This window comes from Chlorocebus sabaeus, chromosome 20 (assembly GCF_047675955.1).
Source record: "Chlorocebus sabaeus isolate Y175 chromosome 20, mChlSab1.0.hap1, whole genome shotgun sequence".
NCBI lineage: Eukaryota > Metazoa > Chordata > Mammalia > Primates > Cercopithecidae > Chlorocebus > Chlorocebus sabaeus.
In genome coordinates this window covers 93,022,450-93,043,678 of record NC_132923.1, presented here as the reverse complement: position 1 = coordinate 93,043,678, position 21,229 = coordinate 93,022,450, and the positions used below count along the sequence as shown (strand labels likewise).

Sequence of the window (21,229 nt, the reverse complement as noted above, 5' to 3'; positions counted from 1 at the left end):
CTGTGGGTGGTCCACCTCCCAGAATTCTCTCCAAAATCTGTCTCCATGTACTGGTTGTATTTTTGGATGTATTTCTGCTCAACTGGACAGTGTCTCATCTCTGTGTTCCCAGATTGCAGGAACAGTGTGGGCAGCAGTGACTATTTGATGGATGCCTGCACAACCTTCCAGAGAGCTTCTAGCTCTGAGAAATTGATCTTTGCTGAGCAAATCTTGTCTCTCCACTCCTACAGCTGGCCAAATAAAGACTGACCAGGCCTACTCCCTCAGACTCAGGCTCCACTGAACAAGATCTGTCAAACCCCTCAACAGAAACCCAGTGAACAGGCTGGGCGGAGAGGGGTATGCCGGAATCAGAGGGGGCTTCCAGCCGATCCTTAGCCAAGACGGATGCACAGAAGTGCCACCAGGACTCCAGCCTGTTGCGTTTTTGTGATCCTCAACAGTCCTGTTATATTCCAGGTTCTCCAAGCCAGCACCCATGTTCCTGGATGACTCCTTTCGCAAGTGGGCTAGAATCCGGGAGTTTGTGCCACCTTTTGGGATCAAAGGTCAAGGTATGTTGGGAACCCTGACCTACATTAACATCTCACCCTCCCCCCCGACTGTCTCCCTATCCTTCAGGACAAGGCTACATCCTCGAAGTCCCCATGCTAAGAATCTACCCTTCCTCTACTCTCAACAAATCTCTACCTTTTTCCCTTCCTTTTTTCACTTTTTTGTTTTGTTTTTTTTTTTTTAGATAGAGCCTTGCTCTGTCTCCCAGGCTAAAGTGCAGTGGCATGATCTCGGCTCATGCAATCTCCACCACCTTTAAGATCCTCCTACCTCAGCCTCCTGAGTAGCTGGGACCGTAGGCACGCACCGCCATGCCTAGCTAATTTTTTCTTTGTATTTTTAGTAGAGACAGGGTTTTATCATGTTGCCCAGGTTGATCTCAGACTCCTGGACTCAAATGATCTGCCCAAAATGCTGGGGTTATAGGCATGAGCCACCGTGCCCGGCTTCTTCTTTAATGGAATATGTACGCAGAGCCCACTACTTTGCCAGGGGCTAAGTATACAACAGTGAAGTGGACAGATTTGGTTCCTCTCCTCAAAAAGCTCCAGTATAGCCAAGATACAGATACTCAGAGTGCAGGGTTCCGGTGAGGGAAGTACAAGGAGCTTTGAGAGCACAGGAAAGGCATGCCATAGACAGGAACACTAGAGTACTAGGCATAGTAGGGACATTCCCAGAGAGGTAAGAGACTGTCCCCCAGGAGTGCCCCACACCCCTCTATCAGCCCATCCTGATGTTTTTCACCTCAACCTCGTCTCCCTTCCAACCCTTCCTTATCCTGTCCAAGGCTAACCTTTCCCCTGCCCTCTTAGAAACTCCCATTCTGTTGCCTTGGGGACCTCACCCACACAGCTCCCTCCTAACTTAAGACTTTCCCATCCCGAGTAGTTGAACAATTCTGCTTCTTTGTCAAGTTCTGTGCTGTTTCATGGCATGGTGGAAAATAATCTGGACTTATAGGTCAGGCAGAGAGGGATCAGATCCCCATATTTCCTTTTTACTAGCTGTGACCCTGGACAAGTTACCTGTCTGTGCTTTAGTTCCTTCAGCAGTTAAATGGAGAGAATTACACTACTGTGTAAAGTCGTGGTCAGAATTACATAAAATAACAGCTAAAGGGGTGATATCATTTGGCCAGGAGACTCAAGAATACCTGAACCCTCTACTCAGCCAGCCTACCTCTCCCTGAAAAGAAGACAGTGGCCAGGAAAAGCACTTGAACTGGAGCTTTGACCTCAGACCTCCAAGGACAAATCTAATGGGTCAGGTTAAACCATATGAAGAACACCTTTTCCCTGGGTGCAGGCAGCAAAGAAGGCCACTCTCCTCTCTCAAATCTGCACTCGAGACTCAGATGGGATAGCTACAAAGGCCAGGGAAGTTTGCTGTGGAGCCCATCAGCCAGCAAGCAGAGAGCACCCGCTAATGTGTACTCTTTCTGCTGAGGTTCTCCTCCTAGAAAACAAAGCCCAATCCATATCCTTGACCTTGGCTAATTTTAGTAGCAATATGCTCTTCCTTAAAGGTGAAATTGGAAGTGGGAAAAGGAGGGAATCTGTGGCCTTTCTTAAAGCCCACCATAAGGTATATCTGAAGGCACTTAGTGTAGAACATTGCTTAAAGGTTTGTTTCCCTACCTCATTCTCACTCAACTGGAAGGATTCCCTACCTCATTCTGGAAGGATTAACTGCACCTACTGCCTCCTCTTTCTCACCATGTACTCCTGAAGAACATCTGCATCCCTGCCCATCCCACCCCACCATTCCAGTGAAACTGCTCAGTGTCCTGGAGAAATCCAAGGGATACTTCTCAGTCCTTAACATGACTTCTCGGCTACCTCTACCAGCGTCTCCACCCCTCTCCTTTAAAAAAGTATAAGTTTGTTATTTTTAATTTTGGAGCCATCTTTTCTTTACAAGAAATATTTCAAGCATATAAAAAATACTAGGAATAATAAGCATTGATGTACCTTCTACTCAGCTTAAGAAATAAAACATGAGATACAATTAAAGCTTCTGTGGAGCCCTTCCCACTCCATTCTCTTCCTTCCCCAGGAAGCCATTATTCTTCATTATCCTGGCTTCAGTGTTGGCATTCTTATGTCTTGTTTATGTATATTTGGGACAGGGTCTTGCTTTGTCACCCAGGCTGGAGTGCACTGGCACACACACGACTCACTGCAGCCTCAACTCCCGCGCTCAAGCAATCCTCTTACCTCAGCTCCCCAGGTAGCTGGGACTAAAGCACACACTAGCACTCCTGATTAATTTTTGTATTTTTTTGTAGAAACAGGGTTTAACCATGTTGCCCAAGCTGGTCTCTAACTCCTGAGCTCAAGCAATCCTCCCTCCTTGGCCTCCCAAAGTGCTGGGATTACAGGTGTGAGCCACCACACCCAGCCTTATGTATTTTCACTACATATTTATATATTCATTAAAAATATAGTACCGCTTTTACATGTCTTTAGACTTTACAAATGGTGTCATTATATGTACATATATTTGTGTATATGTGTATGTATATTCTTCATTTTTTTTTAATATGTTTTTGAGATTTATCTGTATTGAGGCATATAGCTCTAGGTCATTGATTTTTTTTAATGGCTGTATAGGATTTCATACACCACATTTAATCTGGTTTTTTTTTTTGGTGGACATTCAGCTTGCCTCCAACATTTTGCTATAACAAACAGCTCATCAGCGGACACTCTTGCATGTCTCCTGGAGCAAGCGTGTGACTTTGTCAGTGCTCCACGCCTAGGATCTTAGTGTATGCACATCTTTGTGGTTATTTGATGTTATTAAGATGCTCTCCATTGTGGTGATACCAGTTTACTTTATTTTTAGGTCTTTATGTACATTATTTTATATCTTCCTAACAACTCCACAAAATAGGAATTACTTTCATTTTAGAGATGAGGAAAGTAAAACTCAAAGAAAGGAAATGATTTATGTAAGGTCACAGAGCACAGCCGGTATTTGACTCCAAAGCCAATACCCTTGCTATTCACTATACATTATATTGTAGTGCTCTCATGATACCAGAGTTTGGAAGCGCAGTCCTCATTGCCAAAGCCAGAGAGAGGCCAAAGAGATGAGGTCTAAATAGTGGGCACAGGTCTGAGAGCACAGAAGTCACAGGGGTCCTTGCTGAGTGGAGTGCAGGTGGGCAGAGCCAGGCTCAGGGAGTAAAGACGTGAGGAGGTAAAGTCAGCCTGGCAAAGAGCAGGATTCAGGATTGGCAATGTGAGAGGGAGAAAGTGAGGGAAAGGTGATGTCAGATAATGAGGCACGTGGTGAGCTCTTCAGCTGTTGGGTGTCTCCTTGTTTCCTGGTATCTGCTGGGTGGGAACACAGAGATAAGCACAAGGTGGTCTCTAGCTCTGAGCAGGTACTCCCATTCCAGGGGAGACCGCATGCTCCAGCTTCCAAGGAAGGCCCTGGCCTAGGAATGCATGCCCTGGGGCCTGACTACAGAGCCTCAGAAAACCAGTTGAGCCTCCCAGAAGCCTGGGAGAGAAGCTGTGTGCCAGTGTTAGGGACGGGCTCCTGGCAGTGATATGCCTGTCTGTTTCCTGCCTTCACTTCCTTTGTCAGGAATAAAGTCAGGGCAGTGGCCCAACGCATCCTCGTGTCCAGAGCTCTCTCTCCACTTCCACTTTCACTCTAGCCCCCAGGAACTTGTGCCTTCCAGTAGGATTATCTGTAAACCTTTTTTTTTTTTTTTTTTGGAAACGGAGTTTCGCTCAGTCGCCCAGGCTGGAGTGCAGTGGCGCGATCTCAGCTCACTGCATGCTCCGCCTCCCAGGTTCACGCCATTCTCCTGCCTCAGCCTCCCAAGTAGCTGGGACTACAGGTGCCCACCGCCATGCCCGGCTAATTTTTTGCATTTTTAGTAGAGATGGGGTTTCACTATGTTCGCCAGGATGGTATCGATCTCCTGACCTCGTGATCCGCCTGCCTCGGCCTCCCAAAGTGCTGGGATTACAGGCGTGAGCCACCGCGCCTGGCCTATCTGTAAACATTTTATAGAAATGGAAGTGACCCTGTAACAGAAACCTCTCTCCTCTGTCTGCAGACAATCTGATCAAAGCCATCTTGTCAGTCACCAAAGAGTACCGCCTGACCCCTGCCTTGGACAGGTGAGCCACACACTGCGCAGCCTCCTACCCACCGCTGCCTGGTGGTGTGCAGAGGTGTTGAGGTCCAGCTGGCCTTCCCTGGACATGAGCAGTTTCTCCAGCACATCCACACATGCACATACAGTACACACACAGGGTGGGTGGAGCAGGTAAGTGGAACCACTGCACCTGACTTGCACCCCCATGGGTTGTAAGCACTTGGCAGACATCCCAGTCCTCAGATACCAGAGGTTTGAGGGTAAGAACTGAAGACACTGGGGCTGGGACTAGCCCAGCAATGGGACTGAGGGCCTGGGTGGCGGGGACAGGTGAAGGGGGCAAAGCTTAAGTCCAGAAGGCAGTGACAGCTCCCAAACCAACAGACCCTAGAGTGGGAAGCGCCAGGGTCAGGGATGGGAGAAGCAAGATGAGTAAGCTCCCTAGTGACTGCTGGGAGCCTTGAGTCCTAGAGCCTCCTGTCCTGTTCCCCTTTTCTTTTTTTCTTTTTTTTTTTTTTTTCTTTTTTGAGACAGAGTCTTGCTCTGTCACCGAGGCTGGAGTGCAGTGGTGCGGTCTTGGCTCACTACAAGCTCCACCTCCCAGTTCACGCCATTCTCCTGCCTCAGCCTCCTGAGTAGCTGGGACTACAGGCGCCCACCACCATGCCCAGTTAATTTTTTGTATTTTTAGTAGAGACAGGGTTTCACTGTGTTAGCCAGAATGGTCTCAATCTCCTGACCTTGTGATCCGCCCGCCTTAGCCTCCCAAAGTGCTGGGATTACAGGCGTGAGCCACCGCACCTGGCCTGTTCCCCTTTTCTTGCTTTCCTGGTATAGCCCCAAGCTTGGCCCACTTTTCCCTCTCCCCTGAAGCCTGCCTAAACACCACTACCCCTTGGGGAACCTTTACCCTAGAATGCCATCTTACCAGAGCTCCCTCCTCACTACCCAGGCCTGGCACCCAAGCCTTTCCATGGCCCTGTTTTCCTGGGGAAGTGTCAGGGCCTAGAGATGCTGGAGAGTCTCAGGGCCCAGCTACCCATTGTATGCTTCAAGCCTTCTCTCAGAAATGCTGCCAGAAACCCACTGGTCTTCTTCCTCTATCCCAGCCTGGTCCTGGACAAGGGCATGGGGTCAAGGGCCAAAGGAGCAGGGGAAGAGACCTGGTGGGCAGTTCTCTGTACAGAGGTCTCCGCCTCTCTCCCCTCAGCCTCCGCTGCCGCCGCTGCATCATCGTGGGCAATGGAGGCGTTCTTGCCAACAAGTCTCTGGGGTCACGAATTGACGACTATGACATTGTGGTGAGGTGAGCTCCCCAAAATGGCACCTTGGGTGAGTGTCCTGGTCCAAACCCTTAGCCCTGAGCCCATTGAGAACTGTCTGTCTGGCAAGTTGGGCTGGAGGTCAACAGAAGCCTCAAGAACCTGGGTTGGAGGGCTTTGGAACAGACAACTAGGGGTAGCGCCTGGGGAGAATAGGTCCAGGTGACCTGGACTTCTATTCTCCATGCCTGGGGTATTCTGGGGTCATGGTGCCTTCCCAAACACAGGCCCAGGCTCTGACTGGGCCTGCTCTCTGTAGACTGAACTCAGCACCAGTGAAAGGCTTTGAGAAGGATGTGGGCAGCAAAACGACACTGCGCATCACCTACCCCGAGGGCGCCATGCAGCGGCCTGAGCAGTACGAGCGCGATTCTCTCTTTGTCCTCGCCGGCTTCAAGTGGCAGGACTTTAAGTGGTTGAAATATATCGTCTACAAGGAGAGAGTGGTAAGCTCTCCTGGCACCACCTCTTGCCCTGGCCTTCCCCAACTCCTAAGCAGTCTTGCCCCTTGAATGCAGCAAAGAATGAGTAAGAACCTTCAAAAGAAGCATTAATGACCCAAAGCTGCAAGTCACCCAATGGCAGCCACGGGGCAGAAAGGTCAGGAGATTGCCAGGGTTGCTGGCCAAACTCTGGGGGATGATATGCCTGACACCTGCTACCTGCTTCTAGGTGCCCAGGTGCAGATCCTTCCTTAGCCTTCTGTAGTCAGACCCCAGCAGCCCCAGGGACCCTTCCCTGGCCTTAGATCTCCTGGCTGAGGAAAGCTCTTGTCTCTCAGGCCAGCCTTCGTATCACTCCCAGTCTTCCCACTCTGCTGCCCTGACATTGTAGCTGCCTCCCTTGCCCCCTCTTCTCTTCTGTAAGTTCTCTCTGACTCTGGTCTTAGGGGTCCCTGCCTTCTTTCTCAGCCTGGGTTCTACAGGGACAGCAGACCCCTTAACTTGAGAGTGCCAGCTTCCAAGCTTGTAAGTCCTGGCCTCTTTCCACTTTGTACTTTTACCACTGACCATAGCTGAATCCCCGACCTGCCACTGAGTCTGATCATTGGGAATGATCAGGTTCCACTGACTGTTCAAAGCAGGTAAGGGTCTGGGCCCATTTCTTTAGGGAGCTTATGTGGCAGAGTAAGGTCAACTGCTCTTTAGGAGACCACCACTGAGTTCCCTCCCGAGACCTCTACTTCCCAGCTCTGGGCCTACAGGGACATCTGTGAACTTGTCCAGGTCCACTCCCCCACAACCAGCTGTCACCAGAAGCCCCAGGGCTGGGGTACTACAGAACTCAGGCCATTCATCTTCTAATACCCAAGCCTCTTACTAGAGGAGGATGATGACAGACGGCCCTCTGCCTACAGTGAGAAGCTAGTTGTTCTTTCTGAAGGTTTAGAGAAGAGCTAGGAGTGGGAACAGCTTCCCTTGCCTGTAGGGTCTCAGTGCAATTTGGTTTAACTCCATAGCTCTTTCCCAAGCAAGGCCAAGTACAGGCAGTGTCAAGTAGGTAGCAAGCAAGAGAGAAGACAGAAGTCAGGTCCAGAAATTCAGGTAGGTGGGACAGTGGGGAAGGGGAATCCATTTCAGAACCAGACTGGATGAGGCACCTGGGCTCCACGGTGTCCAGTCCACCTCCCCAAAGGGGAGGAAAGGGCCAGGCAGCAGAGTGATCGCTTGGCCTTAGCCAGACCCAGCTTCAAGTAGGCTCACTGCTCACACAGACCAGGTAAATAATAGTGGCTCCAGGAGTACCCTACTCTTTTCAGAACCCTGGAAACTGAGACACTAGTGTTTTCAGAGACCCTCTCTTTGCCTTGAGGGCAGTAGAATTAGGATCACAGATAGGCACTTTTAAGGGAGAATGGTAGGAAATAGGGTCTGTCCTGGTGAACCCCAGTGAGCCTAAGGGCTGCTGTCTCACTCACCCTGGCCTTCTGCCATCCTCCTTTCACATCATTTCCTCTGTCACAGCCTCCCTCAGGGCAAGAGCTCCTAAGGGACAGGGCTTGATCCCATTGGTTTTTACCCTTCAGTGCCCAGTCACCATAAATGATCTGGAATTGGCTCAAACACCAGTTCCTACTTCCTACTGGGCAGACTGGGAGAAGCCAGGCAGTTCAAATAAGGCCGGGCCAAAGGGGTGGGTCAGAGCCTGTCGTGGGTGTTATCACATGTTCCTTCCAGGAACACCAAAGTCAGTTAATTCAAGGTTCTTAAAATTCATCCGAGGGAGTAAGGAAAGAAAGAAGAAAAGGAAGGAAGCCAGCTAGAGTCGGAGAACTCACTATACTCAGGCTACTCAGGAAGCAGACAGCAGAGCCTTGCTTTTCCCAGGAAGACTGAGGAGCTCTCCGCCCGGCCTGGCCTTGGCAGCAGGCAGATTCAAGGTACCAGCGTTGCAGGATGAGGCACAGGCACAGGCTCACTCTTGCTGACATCTGTGTTGTCCTGGCCACACCCAGGGCTCTAGGACCAGCCTTGCATTGGTGAGAACTGCTACCCAGGATGGGTGGGGGTGAGTGGGAAGGAGAGAGAGGAGACAGGGAGGGGTCCTCTGAATTACCGTGGGCCTTCCTTGGCTCCAAAGTGAAAGATAATTTGGACCTTTAAAGTGAGCTGCCAGAGGAATGCCGGGGTTGCCCGTGGCCTCACCTCCCCCATCTCTCAGAGTGGACCTGCCCAGGCCCTTTGGCTGCCCCAGGGACCTCTTCTTTAGTGTCCTTCTCCACCCCAAGCCCAAGGCTAATGCCTTCCCAGGACCTCACCCATGCTTTGCCGCACTTCCCTGGCATCTGAGACCCAGGAAAATGTGAGCAAGGCTGCTTCTCCAGGTCCCCTCCTGTCTGGTGTCCTAGTCACCAGCTTGTCCTGCTCCTGTAGGGATGTTTCCAGTCATGCCGCCTCTGGGCTGCTGGAGAGCTCTCTGCACCTGTCTGGAGCCTCACCTGCAGAATTCTGGCAGGAGGCAGCTCTGGGTTCTGGAGCCAAGGCCTGGCAGGGCAGGGCTGGAACAGGAATTAGGCCTTAGTCACAGCTGCTTCCTGCCACTTACTACATGAGGAATATGTAGTAAGCCTATAACTTTCTAGTACCCAGGAGTCCTCATAGGATATGGGAAGGGGCAGGGCAAGGGGAAAGATGTAGGAAAGGACGGCCAAACAACCCAGAGCTAACAGCCTGTGCCAGAGCTGGCCTTACTTTCTTGCATCTGAGAACTCTCCTCTTCATTTGTGGCCATTTGGGTCCCTGACTCACTGGACAGTGGCACTGATAACTCCAAACAGGTTACACAAAGGCCTTTTGTCTCCCAGATCCCAGGAGCTGTGGCCAAGCCAGCAAGCAGGTGTAGGAGTTCCCAGCAGGCTGTGTGCTCAGGGCAACTCAGAAGAGCACCAGTGGATGGGCAAGCACAACACAGAAGCTGAGGCTTGGAGACAGGGTGGAGCCAGGGACATGGGGGTGCAGCCTCCAGCTCCAGTGCAGGCCTTCTCAGAGGTGCCTCTGCAGTCTTCCCAACACACTCACTTATCAGATGTTCATGAGGTATTCTCTTTGCAGGCTCTACACTGGCCCCTGGGAATACAAAGAGGAATTAAGCACTGTTCCCAACCAAAGTAGCTCACAGTCTAGTGGGAGAGAGAGTCCCAGAGGTAGAGTTAACAGTACAGTGTGGAGGCTGCCATGATGAGGAAGGCCTAATGCAGCTCTGGGGCAGGTCGGGGACAAAAGAAGGCCTCCTGGAGGAGTCACTCCTGAGCTGGACCCTGAAGGAAGCGTTAGGAGTGAGTGGGCGAAAGGAATTAGAAGCAAAGGGAACAGCATGTGTAGACCCAAGAGACCATGCTCCCTTCAGGAAACTGGAGGTGTGTTGTGTGGATCAAGCATGGCACAATGAGGGTGGTGTGGCAGAGCGTGCTGCCTAATACCCCCAATGCTGTGGCCTGTGCATCCTCTTCCTGGTGTGGGATGAAGGCTGGAGATACCCCATCCACTGTCCAGAGGGCGGAGGCCTGGGGTCTGGAGAGGACAGGACAGGTGAGACGCAGAGCCTCCCATCCCCATCCCTCAGGCCCCGCCCTCCTGCCTTGGCCAGTCTCACCCACTGCGTCTCAGCAGTCCACAGAAGCCCCTGGGAACTGCCTCCTGACCCGATTTGCTGCCTCCTCTTCCTCCTCCCCACTCAAAACTGGGAAGCCAGCCTCGCTGCTGAGCATCTCTGACTGGTCATCAATTCATTGAGGCCCTGGGGCCTAGGTTGGGTGGGTGTGGGGTGGTCCCAGCCTAGCAGTGGGGAGAGGATAGGGCTGGGAGTGGGTCCCTGGACAGCCTTGACACAGCACTTACCCTCCAGCTGTACTTCAGTCCCTGGGAAGAGAGGGAGGAGGGCAGGATCTAAGAGACCAGCCAGGGCCCCACATTCAAGCACAGGGAGACTGAGTCCCTGATTTTAGAAAGACAACATGGCTTAAGAGGGGAAAGTGGCTTAGGCCTTGGAGATACACAGATGTGGGTTTAACTTTAGACTCTCATTTACTAGTGGGCTACCTCTTAGGCAATAAATCTAACCTCCTTAGATTTAGTGTCATTGATACAGTAGATGAGGAGTGCTGTGTGTCTTTCAGGGTTATTTTTAAAATTAGATAAGATGAAATCTAGGCGGGCGCAGTGGCTCAAGCCTGTAATCCCAGCACTTTGGGAGGCCGAGATGGGTGGATGACGAGGTCAGGAGATCGAGACCATCCTGGCTAACACGGTGAAACCCCATCTCTACTAAAAATACGAAAAATTAGCCAGGCGTGATGACGGGCGCCTGTAGTCCCAGCTACTTGGGAGTCTGAGGCAGGAGAATGGCGTGAACCCAGGAGGTGGAGCTTGCAGTGAGCTGAGATCCAGCCACTGCACTCCAGCCTGGGCGACAGAGCGACACTCCGTCTCAAAAAAAAAAAAAAAAAAAAAAAAAAAGATGAAATCTAGAAGCATCTAGCATAGAGAACTTAGTCTATAGCAAATAGTAATGTTATTTATTTATTTATTTATTTTTTTATCGCTGGTGGTGATTTTGCTGTTAGAAAAGCCCAATTATCCCAGGGAGCAAAGCACTTTTCTGTCAGGCTGTAGGGCTTGACCTAGGAGGTGACCCAGAAGCAGGGGTCAGAGGCCAGGCCTAGAGGAGGGAGAGACAAGGAGCCTCCTAGTGAAAGGCAGCCGGGCTGGACTAATCCATAGGGCAGAAGGGGCCACCACATCCCCAAATGTGAGGCTTCTTATTGGACCAGGCCCGAATGGGGATTGAATGATGTCCACCTGCACCTTCACCTGTTCCCTGCACTTTCACCAGCCTGAGAGGGATGCAGAGCCTTAGTGTGGACTCTGTCCTGGGAGACTCAGTGCAGGCCTCCTGCTGCCTAGCCAGCATTCACCACCCAGCCCAGGCTTCTCACCAAGCCTCTGAGACCAGCTCTTCGAGGATTCTCCACCATTGCTCTTCTGCCTTCAGATAAAAATGCTCAAGAATGGGGACTCCCTCAGCTCCTCTTCCTCACTGTCTTCTGTAAGCTCTTGGTCACTGCCTCATAATTATTACCATTGTCATTCTCCTCCTCCTGCTCCCCTTCCCACCACTCTTCCTCCCCACCCCCCACTCCTCTTCCCACCACTCTCCCTCCCCCTCCTCCTGCTCCTCTTCCTGCCACTCTTCCTCCCCCTCCTCCTGTTCCTCTTCCTGCCACTCTTCCTCCCCCTCCTCCTGTTCCTCTTCTTGCCACTTTCCCCTCCTTCTGCTCCTATTCCTGCCACTCTCCCTCTCCCTCCTGCTCTTCTTTCCACCACTCTTCCTCCCCTTCCTGCCCCTCTTCCCACCACTCTTCCTCCTCTTTCTGCCACTCTTCTCCCCCTCCTCCTGCTCCTCTTCCCGCCACTCTTCCTCCCCTCCTCCTGCTCCCCTTCCTGCCACTCTTCCTCCTCCTCCTCCTGTTCCTCTTCCCACCACTCTTCCCCCGCCTCCTCCTGCTCCTCTTCCTGCTACTTTTCCTCCCCCTCCTCCTGCTCCCCTTCCCACCACTCTTCCCCTCCTCCTTCTGCTCCTCTTCCCACCACTCTTCCTCCCCTTCCTCCTGTTCCCCTTCCTGCCATTCTTCCTCCCCCCTTCCTGTTCCCCTTCCTGCCATTCTTCCTCCCCCTCCTCCTCCTGCTCCTCTTCCCACCACTTTTCCTCCCCCTCCTTCTGTTCTTCTTCCCGCCACTCCTCCCCCACCTCCTCCTGCTCCTCTTCCTGCCACTTTTCCTCCCCCTCCTCCTGTTCCTTTTCCTGCCACTTTTCCTCCCCCTTCTCCTGTTCCTCTTCCTACTACTCTTCCTTCTCCTCCTGCTCCTATTCCTGCCACTCTTCCTCCCCCTCCTCCTGCTCCTCTTCCCACCACTCTTCCTCCTCCTTCTGCTCCTCTTCCTGCCACTCTTCCCCCTCCTCCTCCTGTTCCTCTTCCACCACTCTTCCTCTTCCTCCTGTTCCTGTTCCAGCCACTCTTCTCCTCCTCCTGTTCCTCTTCCTGCCACTCTTCCCCCTCCTCCTCCTGTTCCTCTTCCTGCCACTCTTCCCCCTCCTCCTCCTGTTCCTCTTCCCACCACTCTTCCTCCTCCTCCTGCTCCTCTTCCCACCACTCTTGCTCCTCCTCCTGTTCCTCTCCTTGCTTCTTTTCCTTCCCTTTGCTCTCCTCTTCCTTCTGTCATCACTATCATTATCATCATAGCTGTCACTTATTAAGCTCTTCAGTTTATCAGCTTTCCTTGAATTCATTCAGTTCTCATAATGACCCTATGGCTAGGTACTGTTATTATCCCCATGCTAGAGATTAAGAAACTAGGGTACAGAGAGGTTGTGTTACTTGTGTAAGGTCACACAACTAGTTAAGTGGTAGAGCCTAATTCAAACTCAGATCTCACTGCCTCAGGGATCTTCCTAAGAAATAAATCTGGCCACATACCTTCCTGGATAGAATCCTCCATCAGTCAGCTCCTATCTGCCGTGGTCTGTGAGGATGGTAAGAACTACCATTTACTGAACTCTTCTCTATGCCAGGCCCTGGACGATGTGGTTTATATGCATCATCTCAGCCGGCCATCTCCATAACCCTACAAGGCAGGTACTCTGAGTAGTAGTAAGCGGTAGGGCCGCATTTTGGACCGAAGGTGTCTCATTTTAACCATTGCACTATAACACCTCCCATTTATTCATTGATTCAGCAAATCCAAAGCAATCACCAACATCACATGGAGTCCCGTTCTTCAAGCACAGTCTCACTCACTCAACAGCTCCCTTTCCCAGTGCTTTCCTTCACATCCAGCTAGTCCAGTACCAGGGACTGAATGTCACCCAAGGGAGAGAAGCTACAGCCGAGGTAGTAACACATGGTGTTACCTTAGTAGCATCTCAGTGCTGCTTCCCATTCCTGTGTCCTGTCCCTGGTCCTTGATCATCTCAGATCTTTACCCTCATCATCTTCAATTCCGCTGTACCTCCATCCTATTCCAAAGAAACTGCGTGTCCAGCTGCACAGGGAAAATAAAGGTTGTCACCAGCCAAAAACTCTCAGCTTCCTGCTTCCCATCTACAAACATACCTGCATCCCCATTCATCCCTGCTTCCTCCTCTACCATCCCTCCTGTGCCTCTGCCTTTCATGGCCAGTTCTCTCCTGTCCTGGATGCCATCTCCTTTCACCTTCTCAGGACTGTCTTCTTTCCTTTGTCTTCTTTCTTACCTGTTTGCCGGGTCCTCTTCTCACATCTATGAATGTATTTGGGTCTCTTTCACCTTAAAAATAAAAGCCCTCTCTTTAGCTTATGTTCACCTCTCTTCTCTTTCAAGTTTCTGGGAAAAGTCATCGCCTGTCCCAATGTCTACCTGTTTGCCGTCTGTTTCTCCGCCTCTCCATCCTGCCTTCCAAAACCACTCTCACCTGGCAGTGACCTTCTGATTCTAAATCCAGCAGACTCAACTTCAACTCAGTTTCAACTCCACAGCACAGAACTCCATGATCTGGCCCCTTCCAAGCTTTCCCTTCTCCTTGCCACTCTTTTTTTTTTTTTAAATGGAGTCTCGCTCTGTCACCCAGGCAGGGGTGCAGTGGCATGATCTCGGCTCGCTGAAACCTCTGCCACCCCCTCCAGGTTCAAGCCATTCTCCTGCCTCTGCCTCCCAAGTAGCTGAGATTACAGGTGCCCACCACCACACCTGGCTAATTTTTGTATTTTTAGTAGAGATGGGGTTTCGTCATGTTGGCCAGGTTGCTTTCAAACTCCTAACCTCAGGTGATCTGCCTGCCTCGGCGTCCCAAAGTGCTGGGATTACAGGTGTGAACCACTGCACCCGACCCTTGCCACTCTTTATCACCCAGCATGTCCTCTCCACTCTGGCCTATTTCGTGCCTCCATGTTCTGCCTGTTCGCCTGCCCATGGATGTATGAGATGCCCCTCTTCCTGTCCTGTTGATCTCTGTAAGGCCATCACCTCCAGCAGTGTTTGAGGCATAGTTGGTATACATAAGAGAATAAGCACATGTGGAAACTGAGGCCCAGAGTGCAGCAGTACCTTCGAGGAGAGTCGGGATTCTAACTCCAAACTCTGCCTCTCAGTCAGGCTCTTTCCTCTCAGCGAGGCTGCCTCCTTTCATTGCCCTGGAAGGTCTTTCTTTCTTTTAGGTTCAGACCCTCGCATCCTTTTGCTCTCTTCTTGCCTCTCCAGGGCATCTCTTTCCTCTTAGCCATATTTGATCTTCTTTATGCAGTTCCGAGATCATTCTCCTTGATAAAGAAATAAGAACTGAACAGTCCCTGGCACTCTGCCTTTCAGTTGCCTGTTGGCATCACACGGACTGCCCCAAGCCGGCTCTTCTTTTTGTTCATCCCTTTTTTTCCAAATATAGCTTTCAAAAAGTTTTCTGACCCTCTCCTCGTAGCATAGATCAGAATTCCAAACGGACTAAAAAGTGAAATATAAAAATATAACCAAAGGGAAGTGTAAAGTAAGGATAGAAATCAAATTCCTGGAGGGAAAGAACTTTCAAGACACAGAAGTGCTAGAAGAAATCAAATTTGATAACATATTAGAATTTCAAGTTAACACAAAAAGACTACCGCACAACTTTGAAAAAACATATTTAGAACATATGGCAGGCAAAGGGGTTATTATGAGAGTTAACAAGAAAACCATTAGAATCCCACCAGATAATGGACAGGAAACTGAACAGATCACACAGAAAGAAAGATAACTAGTGAACAACAGAAATATGTTTAACTTTCCTAGCAGTCAGAGAAATTCATGTAAAGGAAACAGGCTGCCATTTATCACCTACCATGTTTTCAAATAATGTGTTAAATTATCCTACATGATGCTGCATGAGTGCAATGACAGGTGTATCAAAGGCTACTGGTTGGAGTACAAATAGGGACCAGCTTTTTGGAAAGGAAATGGAACTTGGTACCAAGAGAGATCACCCAGAGGAAAGAAAAGTCAGTGCACAAAGATTTTTATTGTAGTGTTACTTTATATTTTGTAGTGTTATTTATAATAGCCAAACCCAAATATTACCTAAGGGTTTTTTTTTTTTTTTATGTGAGTTATGGTCTCACTACGTGATGGAGTATAAAGCAGTAGCACGGCAGTCCTGCCGAGGGTGTGGGCACCTGGACCAACCAGCGCAGCTGCTATCCCCAAACCTTCAGTGCAGGTAGGATCAGGAGGTAGAGCACTGGCCTCAGTGTTAGGAACTGAAAACAAATCTCTTCTTCTGCCACATCTTTGAGTTTCATTTTCCTCTTCTATAAAATGGAAATCATGAAAGCTTCCCTGCATAGCTACCTGTTATTCTGCTGTAAGAACTAGTAGGACGATGCACAGGACACCAGTGATACACTGTGCTCATCTGCAATGACATTCGCCTTCTGAGAAGTGAGAATGAGCACAAAAAATATTGCCTGCCCACTGGGCAGAATCCCAAACCACAGGATGAGGAGTGAGCGTGTCGGCGAGAGCAACAGGGCCTGGGCCCAAGGGTACAGATGCCACCTGATCAGGAGGGTCCTGCCACCTTGTTTCTTGGCCTTCAGGATACTGATGAACATGCATGTTTTGGGCATAGAGAACAACGTTGGCAAAGAGCATGGTGTATTTAGTGAATTAAAAATAATTCAGTATAACGAGTGTGGCATGGGCATGGTACTGCCCTTGACCTGAGAGAGGCATCTGCCCTAGGCCCCACTGTGGCCCTCCTCTGACTACAGCCTTTGCCATGGAGTAAAGAGGAATATGCAGGGCCAAGAGGGATGTGCCCACCCCAGGCCCATCTGCCTTGAGAGACCACTATCAGGTAATGGAGACCTCAGAATTTCTTGCCCTAACAGTGCCAAGTCTAAGTCCACTTCCACCTTTTTGAGGGCAGAATATAACTCTCTGTGCGTACCCTAAGCCCAAGGAGGGTATCTGCAGAGGCTGTGAGCAGAGCTTGGATGTATGGAGTGAGGAGGAGTCTACACACATGCACATACACACATGCACAGACGACCTTTTTTTTTTTTTTTTTTTTTTTGAGACAGGGTCTTACTCCGTTGCCCAGGCTGGAGTCGCACGATCTCGGCTCACTGCAGCCTTGACCTCCCTGAGCTCTGGTAATCCTCCCACCTCAGTCTTCCCAGTAGCTGGGGCTATAGGTCCTCACCACTACACCTGACTAATTTTTTTTTTAGAGAGGGGTTTTGCACAAGACTTCTTATGGTATGGGATGGGACCAGGGGTGGGAGTTGGGCTGGACCACCATGGTCCAGCACAACAGATCCCCAGGGTCAGGATTCCAAACTCAAACCTGTCCTTCTAGGACATTTTTCAAGGAAGGATATATATATATATATATATATATATATATATATATATTTTTTTTTTTTTTTTTTTTTTTTTTTTTGGAGACAGAGTCTCGCTCTATTGCCCAGGCTGGAGTGCAGTGGCCGGATCTCAGCTCACTGCAAGCTCCGCCTCCCGAGTTCACGCCATTCTCCTGCCTCAGCCTCCCGAGTAGCTGGGACTACAGGCGCCTGCCACCTCGCCCGGCTAGTTTTTTGTATTTTTTAGTAGAGACGGGGTTTCACCGTGTTAGCCAGGATGGTCTCGATCTCCTGACCTCGTGATCCACCCGTCTCGGCCTCCCAAAGTGCTGGGATTACAGGCTTGAGCCACCGCGCCCGGCCGGTTATTTTTTTTTTTTTAAACAAGGTCTGGCTATATCACCCAGGCTGGAGTGCAGTGGTGCGATCTTGGCTCACTGCAGCCTCCGCCTTCTGGGCCCCTGCCATCCTCCCACCTCAGCCTCCCAAGTAGCTGGGGGCTACAGGTGTGCGCCACCGTGACTGGCTAATTTTTGTATTTTTTTTGCGGAGACGGAGTTTCACCATGTTGCCCAGGCTGGTCTCCAACTCCTCAGTTCGAGTGATCTGCCCACCTCAGCCTTGCAGAGTGCTAGAATATATTTAACAGCTTGATAACTTGCCTCATAACTTTGAGGTATTTAAAATTAAATTTTAGACATGTGATACGTGTATAATACACCCATTTGTAGTTTTGTCCTTGGCCCAACAATGTTAGGGGGGGACCTACATGGATATGGTGGCAGTGGCTGGAGATGAAGCTAGCTGAGCTGGGGACAGATGGTGAAGGGTCTTAAAAGCCAAAGTCTCATCAAGGAACCTGGACCTTATCCTGAGGACCAATAACAGCAGAAGCTAACAAGAGCTGACTTTGTGCCAGACATATTATATGCATGACTTTAAACTGTCATAACACAAGAACACTATAAAGGAGAGCTAGTATTACTGCATAGGAAAGGGTAATGAGACTTTGAAGGGTAAAGAACTTGCTTCGGGACACAGAGTTAGAGTAGTTGGGGGTGTGAGGGTTCACAGTCAGACCTGCACTCTTTAATTGTCAACGCAAGCTGTTATAGTGGGCAGTGGAAAGCCACGGAAGATTTTAAGCCCAAGAGTGTCAAGATCAGATTTGTGCAGGGATGTGAATGAACTGAAGGGAAAGCAAGAGGGAGTCAGAGAGAGCTGATGGCTGTTAGAGTGACCCCAGGAGAGTTGGTGGCCCACCCTCAGGCAGTAGCAGCAGGGAGCATAGGCGTGGACATATCTGCCTACTCTTGCTGTGAAAGCCTACCACGGTTAATCTCTACTCCCAGACCTGTGAGCACACCAGGAAACATTCTCAGGAGCCTGGTGGGGAAAGTGCTTCCTTCCCAGATGTTTTCCCCATTGCTCCTGGATGTTCTGACAAGAGCGGAACAGGTTGCATCAGCAGGAGTCTGGCAACTCCACACAGAGGAGCTGGGTCCAGACTTGACTGAGGCAGGGGCATTCCTGAAGGAGGAGGGATTCAACAAGGAATGCAGCCCACAGCTGGCCTTGAGGAGAAGCCAGACCATGCCAGGTCAGCAGCACTGGCTGGCCTTATAGGCCTCTGTTGTGTCCTGTGGATTGGGGAAATGAGATGTGAGAGGCCTTGGGCCAGATGTGGACACTTGCAGGCACAGGCCTTGTGGAATAGGACTGTGTGCTGGCAGCAGGCCTGGCAGTGTCTCCAGCAGCAGGCAGACCTCCCTGCGGGGAGCCAGGGGGAAGGCTGGCTCTCCCATTCAAATGCATGCACGTGTGCAGGTGTGGATGTGTCCTGGCCTCTCCCGTGGCTGACGCTGCTGACCACACCCTCCGCTTCACTCTCCTGGTCTCTGTGACACTCAATATAATCATAATAAGTAAGATTTATTGAGCTTGCTATATACCAGACCCCGTGCCAGATGCTGTAAAATGCACAGCATCTCTAATCCTTACAGCTATCTGGGAAGTAGGTCTTATCAGCCCTGTTGTATGCACAAGGAACTTGAGGTGTAAAGAGAGGACACAATGTGCCCCGGGTCACAGAGATGTGGAGCTGGAATTGAGCCTCTGTTTTTCACACTCCAAAGCCTCTGCAGTGGTACACAGATGTTCTGTGTATGTGCCTGTGTACGTGTTTCTGAGAACAGGAGTTACAGCTTTTTTTTTAGGAAACAGGCTGAGGTTTTGTTGGTACTTGATGTTTTTGTGGCTGGGGAAACACGGAAATGCCCGAACTATATCTTAGTCTTACTGTTTCTCCTTTCCCCAAAATCTCTGAGGAAACTACACCAGGACAGTGGCAGATGAGAAAGAATAAAAGGAGCGCTGGACTGGTGCTGTGTTGGGCTCCCAGTTCTCCAGTGCAGGGCTCCCTGGGGTTTGTGACCTAAAACAGGGCTCCTTCCCCCAGGGTCCCAATATGACTCTCAGCCGCTGCTGGCGGAGTTAGAACCTAGGGCAGTAAGACCTCAGCGCAGTGAGCCACGAAGGGCAGAGGCAGAGGTGGCCTGCTCCAAGGAGGAGGCCTGCCCAGCTCACTCACTGCCACGCAGAGGCAGCAAGTCAGGAAGGGCTGCCCATGTGGGAGAGCATTTTCATCTCACACCAGTAATCATGACACACTCAGTATCCTCAAATCTAAGCAGTCACATCAGGCATTTCTCCTCCCAGAAAAGAGTAAAGATGAGAAGAGAGGTGGCAGCTTTCCCCTCCCCATCAGATCGCCAAGGGGATTGAGTTAATCACATTTACTACTGTTTGAGATAGTGGTTTAAATCCAGGACTTACAGCATGTGGAACAGACCAAGAGGGATTGTTTCAGAGAGGGCATCTCACGTGCAGAAAACCAGGTTGTGAAGTCAAACGCAGCGCAGATTCTCGCCAGCTGTGCGTGTACCCTAACAAGTCCCCTCACCTCTCTGGGCCTCGGTACCCTCTGAAAAATGGGACTGGGCACCAGAGAGACTCGTGAGAGCTCCCTTAGTGCCCTTAGAGGAGAGAGGGGAGGTCTCCTTTATCTTTGACCCCTAACGCCTCAGACTTCCAGAGGTGGGAACTGCAGCGATGATATAAATGGTGTGGCGGAAAGAATGCCGTTTTGGAGTCAGGACACTCGGGTTTCAATCCACTTGCAGCCACCTGCAGGCTGCTTGACCTTGAACATGTTTCATCTTAGGGCCTGTACCTGTGAAGTGGGTGAAAGTTAAAGAGATAATAAAGTAACCCTTGTGAAGCCAGCCTGGAGCCTCCTCACACACGCCCCCAGCTGTGCCCAATCCTGGTTCCCCCTGCTCCTCCCGAGCAGCCCCTGTGCTTTCTCCCTCCTCTTCAGGTGTGTGCGGGGCAGGCACGGGCAGGAACCCCAGGTGGGAAGCTGTTGGGGCCTGCTGGGCCTGGAGAAGGGACAGGGGCTGTGCGGTGCTTGGCACAGGCTGGCACCTGCCGTTCCTGTCGGTCCACATCTGGCCCACCCAAGAGGGGCTTCCCCTCAGCTATGCCTAAGGTCTTGACTATTTCTCCACCCTTCCCTTTCCTGCTGTCTCCCACCATCCCTCCTTTTACCTCCCTTACACACACCCCACTTCTGGAGACAGGAGCAGGAAAAACTGGGGTCGGCTTGCTCAGCCTGATGGGCTGAAACCGAAGTTTGCCACAAGGGCCCATCTTTTGAACTGGCCTTTGGAAGACAGTTTGCCAGAGAAAGAGATGTTGCCACAGAGGTGGGAGCCATGAGGAGGGAGTGGCTGGAACAGAGACAGTTCACCAAAGGAGCAGCAGCAGAAGAGGCTGAAGAGCTGCTGGTCACTGGGGGCCCTGGGTGGAGATCAGATCTCCTTTAGTAACCATCACTGATGCCTTTTTGTTGCCTGTGCTGGGCCAGGCCCTGGGCTACAGAGGTGAATCAGATGTGAGCCCCTGCCCTGTGGGGCTAGTGTGCACTCAGCCTGGATTGGCTCATTTAATTCTTGCAATAGTTTGTAAGCTAAATAGTCATGGTGTCCCTCGTTTATCCATAAGGAAATGGTACATTCCTTGCCCAGGATCTGCACATGGTGAGTGAGCAGAGCTTAATTTAAATCCTAGGACCAAGGATCTGAACTCCATATTTTACCACCTCTTGAAGGTTAGATGTCAGTTCTGCCTTGGGGTGGAGGGGGTCAGGAAAGACATAAAGGAGAAGCAGCTGCTGAGTCTTAGAAAATAGATGGGTCATGTGGATAGAGGTGGGAAGGACATTAGAGACAAGAAGCAGCATCAGCAAAAGTGGAGGGCATGAATTAGCAAGTGGGGACTTCAGATGGACAGAGACTGAAA

At 50.6% G+C, this 21,229-nt stretch overlaps 1 protein-coding gene across 20 annotated transcripts in view; it reads left to right on the top strand.

Annotated features, from left to right (window-relative positions):
* Window positions 1-21,229, top strand: part of ST3GAL3 (ST3 beta-galactoside alpha-2,3-sialyltransferase 3) — a 231,794-nt gene that overhangs the window by 195,650 nt on the left and 14,915 nt on the right. For 19 of the 20 annotated variants that reach the window (XM_007979064.3, XM_007979059.3, XM_007979060.3 and 16 more), the window contains 4 exons: window positions 463-557; window positions 4,640-4,703; window positions 5,892-5,987; window positions 6,263-6,449. In XM_007979064.3, coding sequence (XP_007977255.1) covers window positions 463-557; window positions 4,640-4,703; window positions 5,892-5,987; window positions 6,263-6,449 — 442 coding nt within the window. Of the gene's footprint in view, window positions 1-462; window positions 558-4,639; window positions 4,704-5,891; window positions 5,988-6,262; window positions 6,450-8,330; window positions 8,483-21,229 lie in introns of those variants that run through there. The other variant, XM_073007391.1, reaches the window with a different exon arrangement.